The 17,422-nt window shown below is 44.1% G+C and overlaps 1 protein-coding gene across 4 annotated transcripts in view; it reads left to right on the top strand.

Annotated features, from left to right (window-relative positions):
* Window positions 1–17,422, top strand: part of pax7b (paired box 7b) — a 52,819-nt gene that overhangs the window by 24,700 nt on the left and 10,697 nt on the right. For all 4 annotated transcript variants that reach the window (XM_042097604.1, XM_042097602.1, XM_042097603.1 and 1 more), the window contains exons 6-7: window positions 7,210–7,375; window positions 7,704–7,903. In XM_042097604.1, coding sequence (XP_041953538.1) covers window positions 7,210–7,375; window positions 7,704–7,903 — 366 coding nt within the window. The remainder of the gene's footprint in view (window positions 1–7,209; window positions 7,376–7,703; window positions 7,904–17,422) is intronic.

The following is a 17,422-nucleotide window of genomic DNA, read 5'->3' as shown; positions in this document are numbered from 1 at the left end:
CAAATACTGTAGATACGATTAGAAACAGTCTCTAGGCTTATTCTGACATATTTTTCCAGTGGGGCCCTCAACTTCTAAGCTATCTTTTTTATTTATTTCTATAATGATCATACATTATGTAAATCTTAGAAACACGATTGATTGGTACACCACCATAAACATTTTAAAGATTACTACAAACAGAGTCAGTCAAGGTTTTAGAGGCCGTAGCTGTTCAGTGGAAGTTGAAGACCAACACTCCACTTCTCATTTTTCTTCACTAAGAATATTTTGACGGCACCTCTCGGCCATTTAGATCGCTGAAACAATGAGGGGCGCTACAGTGGAGTTATGGCAACAGCTGTTCAGTGGCGAGGCAGGGGGATGAAAAGCGCCCGAGCGCATTCCTGATGGATTTCTCACTTAAACTCTTGGCCGAGATCGCGTCTTCCCACCACTTTCAAGCCCACCGCCGCTTCTTGTAAAATTCGTCCGCATATCAGAGAGGATCCCTCACCCTCTCCCGGGAGCACCCTCCTCCACCAGCAACATTAATCAATCACGAGCCTGTAAAAAAAAAGAGAAAAAGAACGAGAGAAAAAAAAGGAACCAACGGACGAAAGAAAAATAGATTCAAGTCATTACTTTAGCCAGGCAGCCAACAATCTATGGTCACTGTGAATGCGAGACGACGGTCAGAATAATGGACCTTTTCATTTTCTCATTCATCTTCAATCTATGGGTATTGTAAAGTGTCCCGATTCATGTTTTACAGTGTATGCACTCAAAACACTAGACACACTCAATTAATCATCAAAATGCGTTTTTTTATTTATTTCCTTGTTCATAGTTTTGACAGTGATTGTTATCAGCTCAGACCGACTATATAGCCAGACTGTGTTTTGCATCCAGTCACAATACCGTGCACAAAAACAACAACATTTCAGCACGAGGTCTGGAGTGTGTTCTTCGCAGAGGGAACCTCTGTGCCTGGCAGTGGGACAGACCCTGCTGAGGCTGCTGCCATGTTAGTGGGTCAGCTCAAAGTCCCATTCTTACACTCAGCCCTAAGGGGGCATTTGGGGCTCTTTTGTGTATTTACGGCAACTGATGCAAATTAGACAAGTGCAAACATTATGGAAAAAAAATACACACACACACACACACACACACACACACACACACACACACACACACACACATACACATACACATACACACACACACAGACACACACACATACACACACAGAGAGAGACACAGACACACAGACACAGACACAGAGAGACAGCAAAAGAATCTCATTTATCTTTCTATGTAAATACTGCCACTAGAACATATCATGTGAATAACTGGATTGTGTAAGTACTGCTTGTAATTTTGTTGTTGTCTTCATCTAATTTTGGAACATCAGAGCAGGAAAAAAAGCTGTTTCCCAGATGGGATCCCAAAACAGTTTAGGGAAAAACAGTGAGTTGTTCTTAAAGGGGTCCTCATGTTTAATGTTCTACGAGAATAGCTGAATTCAAGACAAAGACACGCTTGTCCTCTTCACAGACAGTCATAGAGTACATTCTTTTAACAACAGTCATCCTCTTCATTTAGTCATGTGATCAAACAATATGCAGAGTGCCATCATCTACTACCACATACATGGTACATGGAGGGACCCATAGTGAACGTAGAACTTGTAGCTCACTGAAACAGTTTCAAATAAATAACTTAATCATTGGTTCAAGTAAATAAACCGATCCTCAGTGCAGATTAGTTGACTTATCTAAGACTATTGTTATTGTTGTGCCAGGCTTGTTATAGGTCTCTTATTTGGGATGCTGTGCTGAGATAAATAAGATATTTTTATGGTATTTATGGTATAATTAATTGATATTGGGTAGCTGTACAACACAAGAACACAGAGCGGCAGACCAATAGCTGGCTTTAGTTTATTGTATTTCCACTGAATGAGAGAGACAGAGAGAGAGTGAGAAAGAGAAAGAGAGAGAAAAAAAGAAAGAAAGAGCCCTATGGCAGTGAAGCTGAGCAAGGCTCCGAGGCATGTAGCAGTTGATGTATGTGAACGACCGATGTGTTTTATGTCCTCCAAGCGCTTGTGTGTGTATGCGTGTATGTGTGTGTGTGTGTGTGTGTGTGTGTGTGTGTGTGTGTGTGTGTGTGTGGAGCAGGAACCGGAGCTTGCTCAGAGTCAGATGCCAGTGCGCTGGGATCATTGCTTTTGTGGAGGGGAAGGTGTCTGACCCTCTTGGCTTTTGGCAGACCCCGTGGCCTGAGTGTCAACCCACTTGAGCGCAGCTGCACGCTGACACAGTATCCAGATGTCAGAGAGAGAGAGGGAGAGAGGGAGAGAGGGATGGGAGTAGGATAGAAGGAGAGTGAGAAGGAGAGAAAGAGAGATGGAGAAGGAACAGAAGGAGGGAGTTGAAAAGAGAGAGAGAGAGAGAGAGGAAGAGAGAGGGAAGAAGTGATGGACAGAGGAGAGAACGTGAGCGAGTTGGGATAGCAGGTAGGACTGAGTGGGCGAAAAAAAGGAAATGAAGACAATCTGTGGTCAAGGAGAAACAGCATCAGTGTTCAGTCGAATGCTTTCTCTGTTCAGGACTAACTGTAGCTCGTAACCTCAACATGTTCAACTGACAAATGACTTTATAATGGGTACATTTATGCCTTGAGTTTAATGGGCCTTATAGTCATGGCATCATTTGATTTAGTATTGAATCCCTCAGCACTGGGACCACATCCTCAAAGCAGAGCACTTGGTGTGCCTGAGGTAATTGTGAGTGACAACGTTATTTGCTCCTGGGCTTTATGTGGGCCTACAGCAGATCCTACCCATTTGTCTTCATTACGGGGGCTGGTTCGTGATTATGTCAGCTACGGAACCCCCCCCCCCCCCCCTTCCTCAACTGTTTTATGGTCCCTTCTGACGGGCTGCAGGAACTGATCCATATCGGAGCCTAACCGCAGAGTTAACAGCTTCCAGGGGCTTGCCTGCAGGAGGGGAGAGGGTATGTATGGAGAGACTGAAGAGACATGACTACCTGTCCTTTGCCTTGACTTCAGGAAGCTTCAGTTTCCGCAAACTGACAATGCAAATCACGTTTACACTCGCAGCCCCGTGATTTACCTCAAATCCCAAAGAGAGGAGCGGGGCATCTGTGGGAAGAGGAAGAAAAACTACCCTAAATCCAGCAAAGTGACAAGTTTTACTCGTTGTTTTGTTCCGTGCCGTTGACGTGATTGGGTAGGGGTGTTACGAGACAAGAACCTGTAGATTAGAGAGAATTATGGTATACCCCACGGAGTGTGAATTTTAGTGGCGGTTATCGTTCCCACCAGACTAAATCTCTCTCTCGTGTGGGTGTCGTCTCCTCACCGATGGGTAGTGTTCGCCGCATTGTGTTGTAACATTGCTCAAGGGAAGCAAGAATAAAACCACTGATTGTAGCGACACAAGAAGCATTATGTTCTCTATTCTCGGCACACTTACTGCGTTTTTTATAATCTCTCTCTCTCTCTTGAAAAATGTCAACCTGCCTTCATTTGAGAAGAGTAAGAAAAAAGCTAAAAACAAAACTATGGCACAGACAATGGAATTGTGACATCACCGAACATTACCATGAAAGTAAGAATTATTCCTTGGAGTCATTTGTTTTGTGTGTCATGAGGGAACAAATTGGATTTGCTGTTAGATCTCGGAGAGGGAAGGGTATTGCTGCACCCCGCACTGGTGCTCGAACATTGGAGTTTTATTATTGGAATTTAAATGAATCTCTCTCAGACTGTCTGATACTTATCAAGCTAATCCAGCCATCCATTCCCAGTTTCCCCTACTCCCAGCAACTTTAATTAGCATAGACGCTCGCTGGTAAACAGCCTGTGAGATTGGGCTTTCTACAGCGCCTTTTCTGAAGCAGCGCTTGGACTGTGTTTGCTTGCTTTCGTCTCTCTGAAGTCCTCCACTGTCATTCCTTTTTCCTCTCTGATGTGGAAGGAAGACTTCGAGGCCACGAGTGTCAGCCCCCTGCGGTGAAATCATGTATTAGACGCCCAACTCGTGGCGGAAATCTGGACCCAATAGTCCTCCATTCTCCTAACAAGACACTCTGAATCAGAGCAAACGCTTAGTAAAAAAAGAAGCGCTTATATAAATTTTGAGCGTGCATCTGTGCGTGCAGGGTTACCTAATCCATCCACAACATCTGGATGCAGTAAAACTGTACTGTCCATATTTTTTTTAGCATAAGCGAATGTGCACACACAGACACACACACACACACACACACACACAAAGACACACACACACACACACACGCACACAGAGGCCAAGCCACAGAAACACACACATACTGTATACACACATATTCAACAAATACACAAACATAGACACACTCACTCATACATGTCCACAAGAGCCCACACTCAAAAAAACATATACACACACACACACACACACACACACACACACACACACACACACACACACACACACACACACACACACACATGTGCGCACGCGCGCACACACACAGCCCTAACCCTTTACCCCTTGACCAGCCAGCCTTGGCCAGAATCTCCACAGCAACTGTGCCATCACTGCTGTCCCTGTGCCACCTCCACCCAGCAGGTCATCCCTGGGGCCCAGCGTGGCCCCCTCCTGGGGCCTAAGTCCTGGCCCAGGTCCCCTCTGACCTGTCTCTGTGGCTGTCGGTGGCGAGTCTGGGAGATTGATGTCGGCCTTTTTTACGCCTCTCAGCCACCGTTATGTTCTACTTTTTTGCTGTGAAATTCAATCACGTTATCCAGGCTTTACTCCTCATCGGACCGTCTCTCCCTGCCTTCCCGAATACCCCCAACACCACCCCCCTACAACACCACCGCCACCACCCCTCCAACCGCTCCATGCTGCTGTGGTAATCCTAGGAAGACATATAGTTGCCATCGTCCGACTGGACAGAGCAGGATTGATAGGGCCTGGGTGATTGATATTATGTGAGGAGGAGTGGTGGGCTCCGGAGAGGGGAAAAGGTTTCTATCTGAGCTCAGCTGCTCTCCTCAGCTGCCCTGAGCCCATCTTCTCTACGGAATGTGGCGCGGTCAACCATTACTTTCGTTTTTGTCTGACATTTGTCCGTCTTCCTTTCTTTTGTCTTTCCCTTTGTTCCTCCATCTTTCGTTTTTCCATGGTCCTTTGTGAGGTTAGCTCGCTCTACTGTATGGCAGCAGCACAGGTATTTCTGCTAATGTTGTGATGAGAAATGTCACGATTTTTTTTTGGCTTTGGAGAAGAATGATGCGCATTACTTAACCCTCACTGCTGAAAATCTGCGACGGTGAAATCGCGCGCTTTCTGGTCCGCGCTCTGGTTGTGCTCTCTGGCCGAGATTTGACATGTGTCCTTCTCGGCGGAGGAATTAGTGCAGGGCTGGAGAGAGCAAATCCCTGTTCCAAGGTGACTTTGCCACCGCGCTTCCAAAAGCGGAGCATCAAGTCTGTGCAGCTGCTCCTGCCGCTCTCTCAGACCAAGCCTCTTACTCTGGGGAAAAAAAAAAAGAAAAAAAAGCCGGCAAACGCTGGGAAGTGCTCAGCTCCAGCTCTTAACCAGGAATATGCTCACTCTAATGCTCTCACCACCCCCCCACCCTGCTCCAACACACACACACACACACACACACACTTTGCCTGCCCTGCTTTTGTGCTCTGCAGCAGAGGCCTCTGACGAGAATGGAGGGTGCGAGGCCAGATGTATGTCATTCTGATGCTGTGTTCAAAATCTCCGATGTTTCAATACATAGTGCACTATAGGGTGAAATAGTGAAGATTTCACACACAGCACGAGCAGCACTCAAAACAGCACTATAGAAAAGCTCTATACAAAAAGACCAGGTTGTGAATAGGAGTGCTTCTTGTGCAAGAATATGCACACACATATTTACACATAAATAAGCATACACACACACACACACACACACACACACACACACACACACACACACACACACACACACAGACACATGCTGGCACAACTTTGGTTTGCTTTTCAGCCCAAGACACACACTAAACTGCAATTAGGACCCCACCGAGTTAATAAGGCTAATTTGTGGCTGCTGAATTGCCTTTTTAATTTGAGCCGGGTCTGCTTCGCTGTAAGCTGGGAGTGGTGTTGGGTGTGACCCGGGACACTGCGGGAAGCGAGGGCTGGACAATCGGCCCTCACAGCGGGACAGACCTGTGTGGGTCACTGGGCCGCTGCTTTCAGTTTTTTTTAAAAGAAAGAAATGTTTTAGTTCTCCTCTCCTGAGAGATGACTGAATGGTTGTTTATCTTCCTTTTAGAGATATTCGATTAACATTTTTGATCAATTTAAAGGCAGTTTAAAACGTTTAAACCAAAGCCACTTGCTCGCTTCATATTTTTCCTCCCCAAAAAGGCTCAGCCAGTGGAGTATACCTCTCGTTTAACCAATAAAGCACTTCACACAATCACATTGTGTACATAAAGCAGAACAGAGGAAGAAAGGATGAGAGGGAGAGTGGGAGAAAAAGAGTGAGTTTGTGTGTGTGTGTGTGTGTGAGAGAGAGAGTGTGAGTTAGTGTGTGTGTATACGTTTCTTTGCTATCCCTTGATCAATGCCCAGGCTGAAAGCGTAACCCTGAAAGAGCTGCTTAAAAAGGGACGCCCCCTCTTTGTGTAGGGATTCACTGAAAGGCCATTGTCCCCCTTTTTCACTGACCCTCACAAAGGCTTGGGCCATTTGAAAAACAACAGTAGATTAACTGCACTGACAGTGCATTAAGCGCTGAAGAATTGCTCCTCAGAGGCATAGATCAATGTCAGTCACTGTTTTGCATGCACAGGACCCAGGGCCTTGGCTGGGTGAAATGCAGCTTCTTATTGGCAGCACTCTTTCTTTCTTTGAGAAGACAGAGAGAGAAGGGGAGGGGGTTGAATAGGGGCTTTGAAATGTGTTTTAAGTGCAAAGTGCATGTGTGCTCGCTTAAAGAGCCTACCCTGCCCTGTTGGAGGAAATCTCATTATGCCCCCAACACGTATAGTGAAGAGAGTCGAGTTTGTAGAACAAACAATGTTTGACAAAGCATGTCTGAAGAATTTTAGTCTTATATAGATTTAGAATTTAAATTATTTTGTACTCTCTGCTGGGTTGGTTATATCAGAAGAAAAACATGGTCGTCAATTATTTTTGCCTTTCCACAGGTGTGGTTTAGCAATCGACGAGCCAGGTGGCGTAAGCAAGCGGGAGCCAATCAGCTGGCTGCGTTTAATCACCTGTTACCAGGAGGGTTCCCTGGTACCGGAATGCCCACTCTCCCGACGTATCAGCTCCCCGAGGCTTCGTATGCCACAACCACGCTATCACAAGGTACACCTTCTCCAGATGATGCAAACGATGATGTCCACTCACATCCAATCATGTGATGTCATCCAGTCATGTGATTGATCTATTATTTGATTTGGTAATGCTGATTTTATATTGTCTGATGCCATAACAAATCAGGTGCATAATTTTAGCTAAAAAAAGGAAATGAAGTTAACAAAATGTAGAATGCATGTCTAGTAATGTAGCTAAAAAGTAATGAAAGTATATAGTAGGACGCAATGGCCTTCTCAGTAGATGTTATTTATGCCATATGAGTACATTCATAACTGTTGAAGATGTTGAGCTCCTCATCTGATTGGTCCCCTTGCAGACGGCACTGGCACAGTGCATCGGCCACAGCCTCTGCCCCCGTCCACCATGCACCAGAGCGGACTCCCGGGCGACAGCGGCTCCGCCTACGGCCTGTCGTCGGCCAACCGCCACGGCTTCTCCAGCTACTCGGACACCTTCATGAGTCCGACGGCCTCCAGCAACCACATGAACTCTGTGAGCAACGGCCTCTCTCCGCAGGTCAGTAAGGGTCAGCAGCACAGTGAGGGACGCCTCTCCCCCTGGCTCTGACTCCTGTCGGGCTCTCTAGCGGACGCCTCTGAGCAGAAGATGAAAGTGCTTTGCGCTTTGTCTCGTGTGTGCGCAGGGTCGCTCGGTGTTGTGATAAAGCACAACTCCTGCGAGTGCTTCAGGACTCAGGGGTGAAAGAGCTCGAGAGTGCCTGGAAAGTGATTTAGAGTGCGGATGCTCTCTTGTGGCATCTGAGGTGTTTACAAAGACGGATTTAGTAATTACCCATTCACTTGTAATCGTTCCAATTAAATTAAGTGCATTTAACCCCGCAAGTTTACTTTAGTCTATCCACTTAAATTAGAAATGGGAGTTACCGCGGTGACGGATGTCCTACAGAGAGCATTCTTGTATCCCGTAATGAGCGGCAGAGGAAGAGCAATCAGCTGATTAAGCTAATGAGGGCACTGATACGGCTCTAACTGTGTTAAGGCTCTATATGGTGTTGTGGCAATATCACACAGTGGTGTAAGACAATCTACGATACTGTGCATGGCTGTATGAGTTTGGTGAGTGAGCAGACCCAGAGGCCCTGGCATGTTTCAGCACCTGTGAGCATATTTCAACACAGACTTTGCTGGGTCGTTTGTCACTGTTTGCTTTCAGTAAACTGGTGCAGCAGAAGATAGATATTGATTACTAGATGCTGATAGAATAGATGCTGATGTTGTGACCTTATGCCCTCTTGGTTCTGTAGAAAAAGGACTGACAGATTTCTTGATTTTGTTGCACAGAGGCAAGAGTGGTGTCTGTCGTTTCTTACTTGGTTTTGGTGTGGCTGTGTGTGGCTCCCTGTTCAGGGTGATTGCAAGTGTTATCCCCTCTCTCCGTGCTTTGAACAATAAGCATTTAAAATGGGACTTTCTGGTCAGGGTTGATTCTTAAATGCCAAAGAATAGGGAAATGACTGATATTGATGCAAATCACTAGTGAAGAGGAAATTATATGCAATTACCGAGCAATACTGGGCAGTTCTGCCCACCCCAAGCAACACGATCTGCCTAACAAGCAGAAAATAAGATTGAAATGGTGTATAAGGAGTTGAAAATGAAATTCAATGCTGCATTTGTCCACAATTACCCCCTCGTTCACACATATTTTATTGGGAGTTTTTTTTTTCTTCTTCAAATATTTCTCAAAGCAGATTGGAGACTGGTATTACTCTTTTTTTCTGTAAAGAAGAAAGAATTAGGGATTTGATGACAAAAAAGAGATTTTCTCTTGTACTGGAGAGTTGGGGATAACAGGCATTTCTCAGCATGTTTGATTGTTAATCACAGAGGAAGGGCTTTAAGTGCTAATGCTCTCGCTGCAAACCTGCATAAATATTAGGACCATGGTTGGCTTTTTTATTTTTTTATTAATGTGACTATTCAGAGGCTGCTACACAAGTGCTTCTCTTCTCACTCTGTATTTAAGGGCGAGAGAGACAGAGAGAGAGAGAAAGAGAGAGAGAGAGAGAGAGAGAGAGAGAAAGAAAAAAAAGATAAAATAGCTCCCCTCTCCTGTTTTACATTAAGGATTATGGTACCCACATTCAAACCACATGCAGCATTGTATGTGAGGATTTTTCTATTAAGGAACACATTTTTCAATTTAAATATAAAATAAAAAAATCAGATACTGTGTGATCTTTATGCAAACATTTTTTTAATCAACTAATATCTTTTAACACACTCCAGCCGCTCATAATTTCATTAAATTCAGGGACCATATTAAGTCCATAGAGGAAAGAGAACATTAAAAGCATGTGCAGAATTAACTGTAGCTATAGCATGTGATTTATTTGGTTTTGTTTGATTTTATTCTCTATTATTTGTATTTGTTTTAAACTTCAGTTTGAATGTGCGCGGTGGGGAAATACAGATGAGGTGTCATTAAATTGGGCTATTTTTTCCCACCATAAATGAATGAATTTTTTGTTTGCTCTGGTGTGCACTGTATGGTATTGGATGCAGGCATTCCATGGGTGTAAACGAACAAGCCCCCATAGGTATGTTCTCAGTGACTACAAGCCCTTCATCTCCTCTTCTCCCCTTCCCAGAGGCTGGTCTATCACTCTGTTCTCAACCCCACACCAACCCCCACCCACACTCGTCCACATGGAGCATGTGGCAATTCCATCAGCCCCTTATTGTGGGAAAAATTAATGTCCTCTTTGACAGGAGTATCAGAGTTCAGGCCAAACGCCACACTGTGCCTGAATGTGCCCCTACCCCAGCATGTGCCCTGGAGCACAAAAACATCCCCATTTCTTTGTGCTGGAGGCAAAGCATATGACATCTGCTACAGTCACTTATGACATCTAGATTGTTTTATTTATTTATTTATTTATTTATTTATTTATTTATTTATTTATTTATTTGTGAGGGGGACTAATATTTTTTTCTTTACTTCTTTTGATTTTTTACTATTAATGAAATATTCCCTGATATTTTTTAAACCCTAACCCAGATGTTTTTTTGTTTTGCCATGTGATTGGATATTTCTTGGGTTTGTTTAAAAAGACAAACAGCACTTCACATTTTGATGAAAATGCCTCTGAGCGCAAAGCTTCAAATGAAATCAACGTAAGGCATGGGGAAATGCAATGTATACAGCAATGTATATGCATGCTTATAATGTACAGACAAAATAGAGCCTTGGCAATCTGTCACAGTTAAATTGAGGGTTGATGAATGTCTGAGGACTATGGGGAAATGTAGAGAGAGCTTTTGTTTTTGTTGCATTTTGTCACTGGTACTTTTCCAACCTTTTTCAGGCCCTCTGTCCTTAACAATGCCATCGCCCAAAGATGGTTCTCTTCTCAAAAGTATTCTACATTCAGTTTACAAGGAGAAATACTTTACTTACATAATTTATAAAATAATACTATTGACTTACTTTTATGTATACTTAATTTATACTAAATATATTTACTAAATAAAATATGTTTATGTGGTGCATAGGAGTTTAATGTAACAGACAGAAGGTCGATGACCATTTTGTTTATTCGCATATCTCATACATCATACAGAAAGTCTTAAATAAATAATTTTCTTTAAAATATATTGTCACTATATATGAATACCAAAATAAACCAATAAACAAATTCAGCACATTCACTCATTCAGTATAGCTTTCATACATTTCAACATTAGTCTGAACAAACAACAGCAATATCTTTATACAGCTGTGCAAATGTGTGAGTTTCCCTCATTTACAGCTGTGCAAATGTGAGAGTTTCCCTCATTTACAGGTGTGCACATGTGTTAGTTTTATTCATACCTGCTGTTTGGATGAGCAGTCTGCTGCTCACTATTTCATTGGTTAATATGGGTTAAAAAACAAGGGTATGAGTTGTGGTGGCGCGGGGCCAGTGTGTAACAGAAGCACACTGGGTTCTAAGCATCAACAGGTGCTGGCTCTCTGCTAGCACCTCCCAGCCTGCGCCAAGGCCCTGGACTATGTTCTCATTTAGCTTCTCTGGAAAACACATCATTGTTTTTGTGGCTTGTAATTTTTTTGTGCTCCGATGAAAATAAGGCTGTGCCAGACCTAATCCCCATTAAACCCTCCCTTGGCCCAAAACTGAGGTATGGACAGATTTCTGCAACCTTGAATACGTCTATTTTCCATGTTTGTTGGATTGAGTTTGTCTGACAATTGGTTGGTGGGCTGTATCTTTATTAATTTGTTGGGCAACACATTTTTTTCCTCTTTTTTAAAAGTACAGTTGATTATTTGTAAAAGGGGATTTGGAGTGGAATGGGTGTTGGGAAATTCACATTGAGTCATTCTCTGAAATGTCAACAAAATCCTAAGAGCCTCCAGGGTTGCCAGATTTGACAGCTGTCAGCAGCAGAGGGACTTCTGGACTAGTTTGTGGAAGGGGCAGGTGGTGCCCATTAGCGCTATATCATCTCAATCCTGCACTGAGTGTTAGTTCAAGTATTCAGTGTTGCGTCACTCTATTCCCATTGTTTTCGTTTGCACACTTTGACACAATCATTCTTTTCCAATGTATTCTTTAGTCTGAGTTTATCATGATTGTAATTTGATAATTACATTGTCATTTCATGATTCATAATATATTCATAGCCAACTCTGATCTGGATAGAAAATTAGCACTGACATAAGACAGCAGCCAATGAATAATAGTCATTTTTATTTTGAATATTGAAAACATATGAACATTTGTTACAATTGCAGTGTGGTTATTGTACATTATACGATACATATGGTAGATTATGTATTATCCTAACATTATTTAGCACATCTTATTTTTATTTTTATAGAGACACATAGTTTGTAATTTAAAACCATGTTTATTTTTAAAGTGTAGAGGATATGACTTAATTAAATATCCTGCAAATCCACAGACAGCCGTAAATCATTTTGAAATTCATCTCAGCTCTCTTGTTTTAAAGAATAACACAGACGAACAGCAGAAACCCAATAAGAATGACACAAAACTTGTAGACCTGCACAAAAAAAGATTTAAAAAAGACAAACTAAACTAAGAAAAAATCCATAAACTTACAATATAAATAAAATGAAAAAATCTACCATAAACAAAACTAACCAACCAAGAAAAGAAGCAAAAAAAAAGAAAGAAATATGTATATATATTTTTTTCTTCTATTGCAGTTGGAAGATTTGTGTTTTGGAATGAAGGAACTCTGGCTAGCTATTTGATGTTGGGAGAAGGGGAGTGCGCCTAGGCAGGGTTTCAGCACTGGGGGATCAGAGACAGAGCAGTGCTCACCAGCGCTCCCTTTGATCCATATCCCCAGGCCTGCCTGCCTGCCCGAGCGGAGCGGAGCGCGCAAAACGCAGGCCGCGCTGGTGATTCCTGACAACTGTCTGCCAGAGATAAGCGCGGAGACCGAAACCTCACTCTGCAGTTCCATTAGCAGCAGCAGCAGCCACTTTAAACTGGATGAATTATATTTAAGAAGCCTGCACAGGGGTTGCCAAAAAAGAAAATATATGAAGAGGGGGGGGGGGGGGGGGGGGGTTGAGGAGAAGGAGGAGGAGGAGGAGGAGGAGGAAGAAGAGGGGGAGTGGGGCAGGGGGTGGGGTAGTGAAGTGAAGTTGGGGGTGGTGGTGGTGGGGGGGGGGGGGGTTAGGGGGGAGGAGGGGTTAGAGAGAAATTGAGTTTGGCTCTCCCTCTCATTCCTCTCTGTCTCTTTTCTCTCCCCCCCTGCGCCTTTGACGAGACATTGTGCACCTGAATGTCAATGAGCGAGTTGCCGCACAGGCTCCCGTGTTATTAAAACTTGTGTATTAAGCCTCTTGCTGGGCACCATGTCAACTGGCACGCAGCACCGTCAACAAATATCAAAAAGGATGAACGCATATATTTACATCCCGTCATACACCAGGAGCAAAGAGGGGGGGGTGGGGGTGGGGGGGGGGAGAGATACTTGTTAATTAGAACTCGTCTTAAATACAGATGCTGTTTCAATTTGGCAAGAATTAAAAAGTAAGAAGCTTTAGAGAAAAAAGATGAGACCTGCTTGGAAGCTGCCAAGAAAATCAGGGAATTTAAATCATATCCACTGGCAGAATGTTTATTCCTGCATGAATTTATTTATTTTCTTTCGGCAGCTCTGTCTGTCTGAGTGGAAGTCGGACGGCTCCTGTGTTTGCGTTAGTCAGAGGTGCTTGGTGTGGTGGTTGAGGTTACCTTGCTCTTCCTTGTAACAGTATATCACAACAATCTATTACAACAGAATGGACTCAGTATATCACAATAGAATATCACAACAGAATGGACTCAAATCGAGATTGTATTAGTAATTAGCAGGTGATGTCCTCCTCAAGTGGCTATGCATTTTTTTAGATGCATTGTTAAACAGTGTTAAACAGTGACGGCATAAATATCTTGATCCAAGTCACTCCCCTGTACTTAAATAGGTTTCCCTTATGGCTTAAGGGCAAATTTGTTGCAAGTTGCTACTTGGTCTTAAATGTCAATCCCAATCCAATTGGATTATATAATTTAATTTCTACCAGATCAGACCTGTGGCTACACTGAGTCTCAGGTAATGAATTTAGATACAAGTACATATCAAAGTGATGGTAAACAAGGTCATGACTTTGCTCTCAATACACACACACACACACACTATTAAAATGTATACCTTCTCTGAACTACTATATTACTGTAGCTAAACTTCTTAATGCCATTGGCCATGTAGAGATGCTCTGACCAAGTAGAGATGCTCTGACCAAGTAGAAATGCTCTGACCAAGTAGAGATGCTCTGGCCATTTAGAGATGCTCTGACCAAGTAGAAATGCTCTGACCAAGTAGAGATGCTCTGGCCATGTAGAGATGCTCTGACCAAGTAGAGATGCTCTGGCCATGTAGAGATGCTTTGCCCATGTAGAGATGCTCTGTCTTGATACCTCCACTGCACCTTCTCTGTCTTCCTCCATTTTTGTTTTTCTTTCGTCTCCATTGCCTGCTTTGCTTTCTCTCTCTCTCTCCCATCCAACTTGTCTCGTTGTCCTCTCTTCCTCTTCTCTCTCTCTGTATCCCTCTCTCACCATCTCTCTCTCTCCTAAGAAAAAAATAAACATTATTCCTCATGCATAGATGAAAGGCTACAATGGACAATAAAAATGCTATTTAAATTCAAGGGTGTTTGTGTGCGGGTGAGAGATATTTTCTGCAGAGAAAGTGAGCTGTTGCATCCTGATAAATAATAAATATAAGGGAATGCGATTTACATTTATCTTGCAGAGCCAGCCAATATAAATTTCAGTAAATCCTGGAAGATGAGGATTTAAGAAAGGGCTGGCTGAGTCCAATACGTATACAGTAACTGGCTGAGCTACCCAATAGGAAGAGCCGCTAGATGGAGAAGAGTACTGCTCTGCTAAAGAGGCCAGGCCTCTATGCTGACAGTATCTCCCTCGCCCATCTCCACACATAAACAGTCATGAATATATACAATTCCATACAGGATCTTCTCCATAAGGATTTTGGTCCCTCATAGTTGAGTCTAAATTATTATAAATATATATATGGGTTTTATAATATCATATGATGCCATATACATTTCAATGTAAGAGGTAATTTTTTGTCAATAATGTTTCATATATTGTCATATGAAAAGATTAGCATTAGCATAATATCTTTGAACACAAATACACAGGCACCCAACCCACTGAGTGGCTGAAGTGGTTACAGTAGTCGAATGTAATAATATCCTTGTTCCGGACCCCCAGCTCTGACCCCCTCAGAGCGCCGGTGAGGTGAGTGGAGGGCTAGTGGGGTCAGTGGATGGAAGAGATAGCGGGAGAAGAAGAGAGGGGAGATGGGAGAGGAGGCCGGGGGGCGGGGGGCGGGTGGGGGGGGGGGGGGTGTTGTGGGGGGATGGGTGCAGGCCGGCGAGTCGTGAACCTGCCCCAGCCACCCACCCAGCGGGTGGGAAGGTCGGCCCGGGAGCATGTGCTTCCGTTTAGTTCCAGATACCGCTCTGACAGGTGTGAAGGCGTGATTGATACTCCGGCCTTGCAAAAGTACAACTGCCATTCACGGCAGCCCGGGAGCCTCTTGTTCTCTATCTCTCTCTCTCACTCTCTCTTTCTCTATCTCTCTCTATCTCACTCTCTCTTTCTCTCTCTTTCTCTCTCTTTCTCTCTCTCTCTACCCAGAATGCATGTTTTTAAAGCTTGCCAGGGAATGCCGTTAGGTGTATTCTGCTCTTAGGTCAGGAATACACCTCTTTGTTTCTCACTCTGTTTCTGTCATTTTCGCTTCTCTTCCACCCTTTCTTTCTCTCTTGTTCCTCTCTTAGTATTCTGTTATCTCTTCTCTCTGTCACTTTCACTTCTCTCTCCATTTCTATCTCTTTTTTTCTCCTTTTCCCTTTTCTCTGACACTGTCACATTCCCCTCCTCTCTCTCTCTCTCTCTCTCTCTCTCTCTCTCTCTCTCTCTCTCCGTGGCTCCCCAATAAGACGTGTCAGAGTCCCCAGCTGGTTGCCTGGAACAGCAGTCAGCTCCTCTCAGTCTCCAGCTGAGAGCTATTTCGCTATTTATTTACATGTCATTATCGCTATGAGGTGCCGATATTAACACTGTCAAGAACAATTTGACCTGACATTCCTCACCGAGTCTGCACCCCATTGTTTTTTAGCAAACAAACCTCCCCCAAACCTCCTCCACACTCATACACACACACACACACACACACACACACACACACACACACAGACACACCCCTCCCCTCCACCCAACACCCCATCTGCCTTTTCCATATCCACCTTGCATTACGCCAGAAACAGGCTTGAGTGCCTCCATCCACCTCTCTCCAGTTCTGGCTCCTGGAGATCTATTCTTGCTAAATCATTAAAGTCCGACGTTTAATTTGGAGATGGCGGCGGAGCGGTGGTGCGGTGCGGTGCGGTGCGATGCGATGAGAAGTGTCAGAAGCGAGTGTTTGCTCAGCGCCGAGGGCAGAGAGGGCATGGAGGGCTTGTTTTCCTCCGTTTGGATCCATCCCCCCCCCCCCCACACACACACACGCACACACACATTACTCAAAGAAAATAAGCTGTTTGCGCCTGGTGCTCTCCACTGCATCAGCCCAATAGACAGCATTAACCTTTGGTTAGCAGGGGGTCTTGTAGCAGTTTTGGGACATTTACAAGCTGCTGTGGGCTTAGACACCATAGGTGGTGGTTGCTGTTCAGTGCATCCAGGCCCTGAAATGCATCTAGTTGTATTTATCACAGGCAAATATCCGAATAAAAATGGTAATCTCTCATTGCGTGTCATCACATCTCTTTGGAAAAGGTCAGTTTGGTAATGGGATATTTGCTGTAATATAATTGCACAGCAGTGTACAGTTATTTGCATGTAAATAGTTGTTTCTGTCAGGCAAATATACACATCCATTTCTAAATGTGTAGATTTGTGTGTGTGTGTGTGTGTGTGTGTGTGTGTGTGTGTGTGTGTGTGTGTGTGTGTGTGTGTGTCTCTGTCAATCTGCACATGAAAGCCACGGGGAAGGAAGTGCAGGTTGGTCTCCACTGAGGGTTCAAAGAGCCATATGCCCACATATTTCACATTTCTAACGTGTTGTGAGAAGTGACAGCTTGTTTGGTCGCACGCTAATCGCTCTCATCCTGCGCCCAGCTTGTCAGTGCCCAGTTCCTGTCACTGTCAATCATATGCCTAATTGAAACAATTAAAGACTCCCTGAACACAGCTCCTCCTCTCCTCTCCTCTCCTCTCCTCTCCTCTCCTCACTCACTCAATCACTCCTCTTTCTTTCTCTCTCTCTGTTCAACCCCTTCCCTCCCTCCCGCTCCCTTCCTCTGCTCCCCCCATCCCTCCCTCCTCCATTCCACTGGGTCCGTATCACAAACCACTCTACCCTTCTCAGTGTCAGACTATCCCCCTCCCCCCCTTTCATCCCTCCCTCCCTCTCTCCATCCCTCCCTTCATCCCTCTCTCCCGTTTCCCTCTCC

This window comes from Alosa sapidissima, chromosome 7 (assembly GCF_018492685.1).
Source record: "Alosa sapidissima isolate fAloSap1 chromosome 7, fAloSap1.pri, whole genome shotgun sequence".
Taxonomy (NCBI): domain Eukaryota; kingdom Metazoa; phylum Chordata; class Actinopteri; order Clupeiformes; family Clupeidae; genus Alosa; species Alosa sapidissima.
This window is presented reverse-complemented; position numbering and strand designations above follow the sequence as displayed.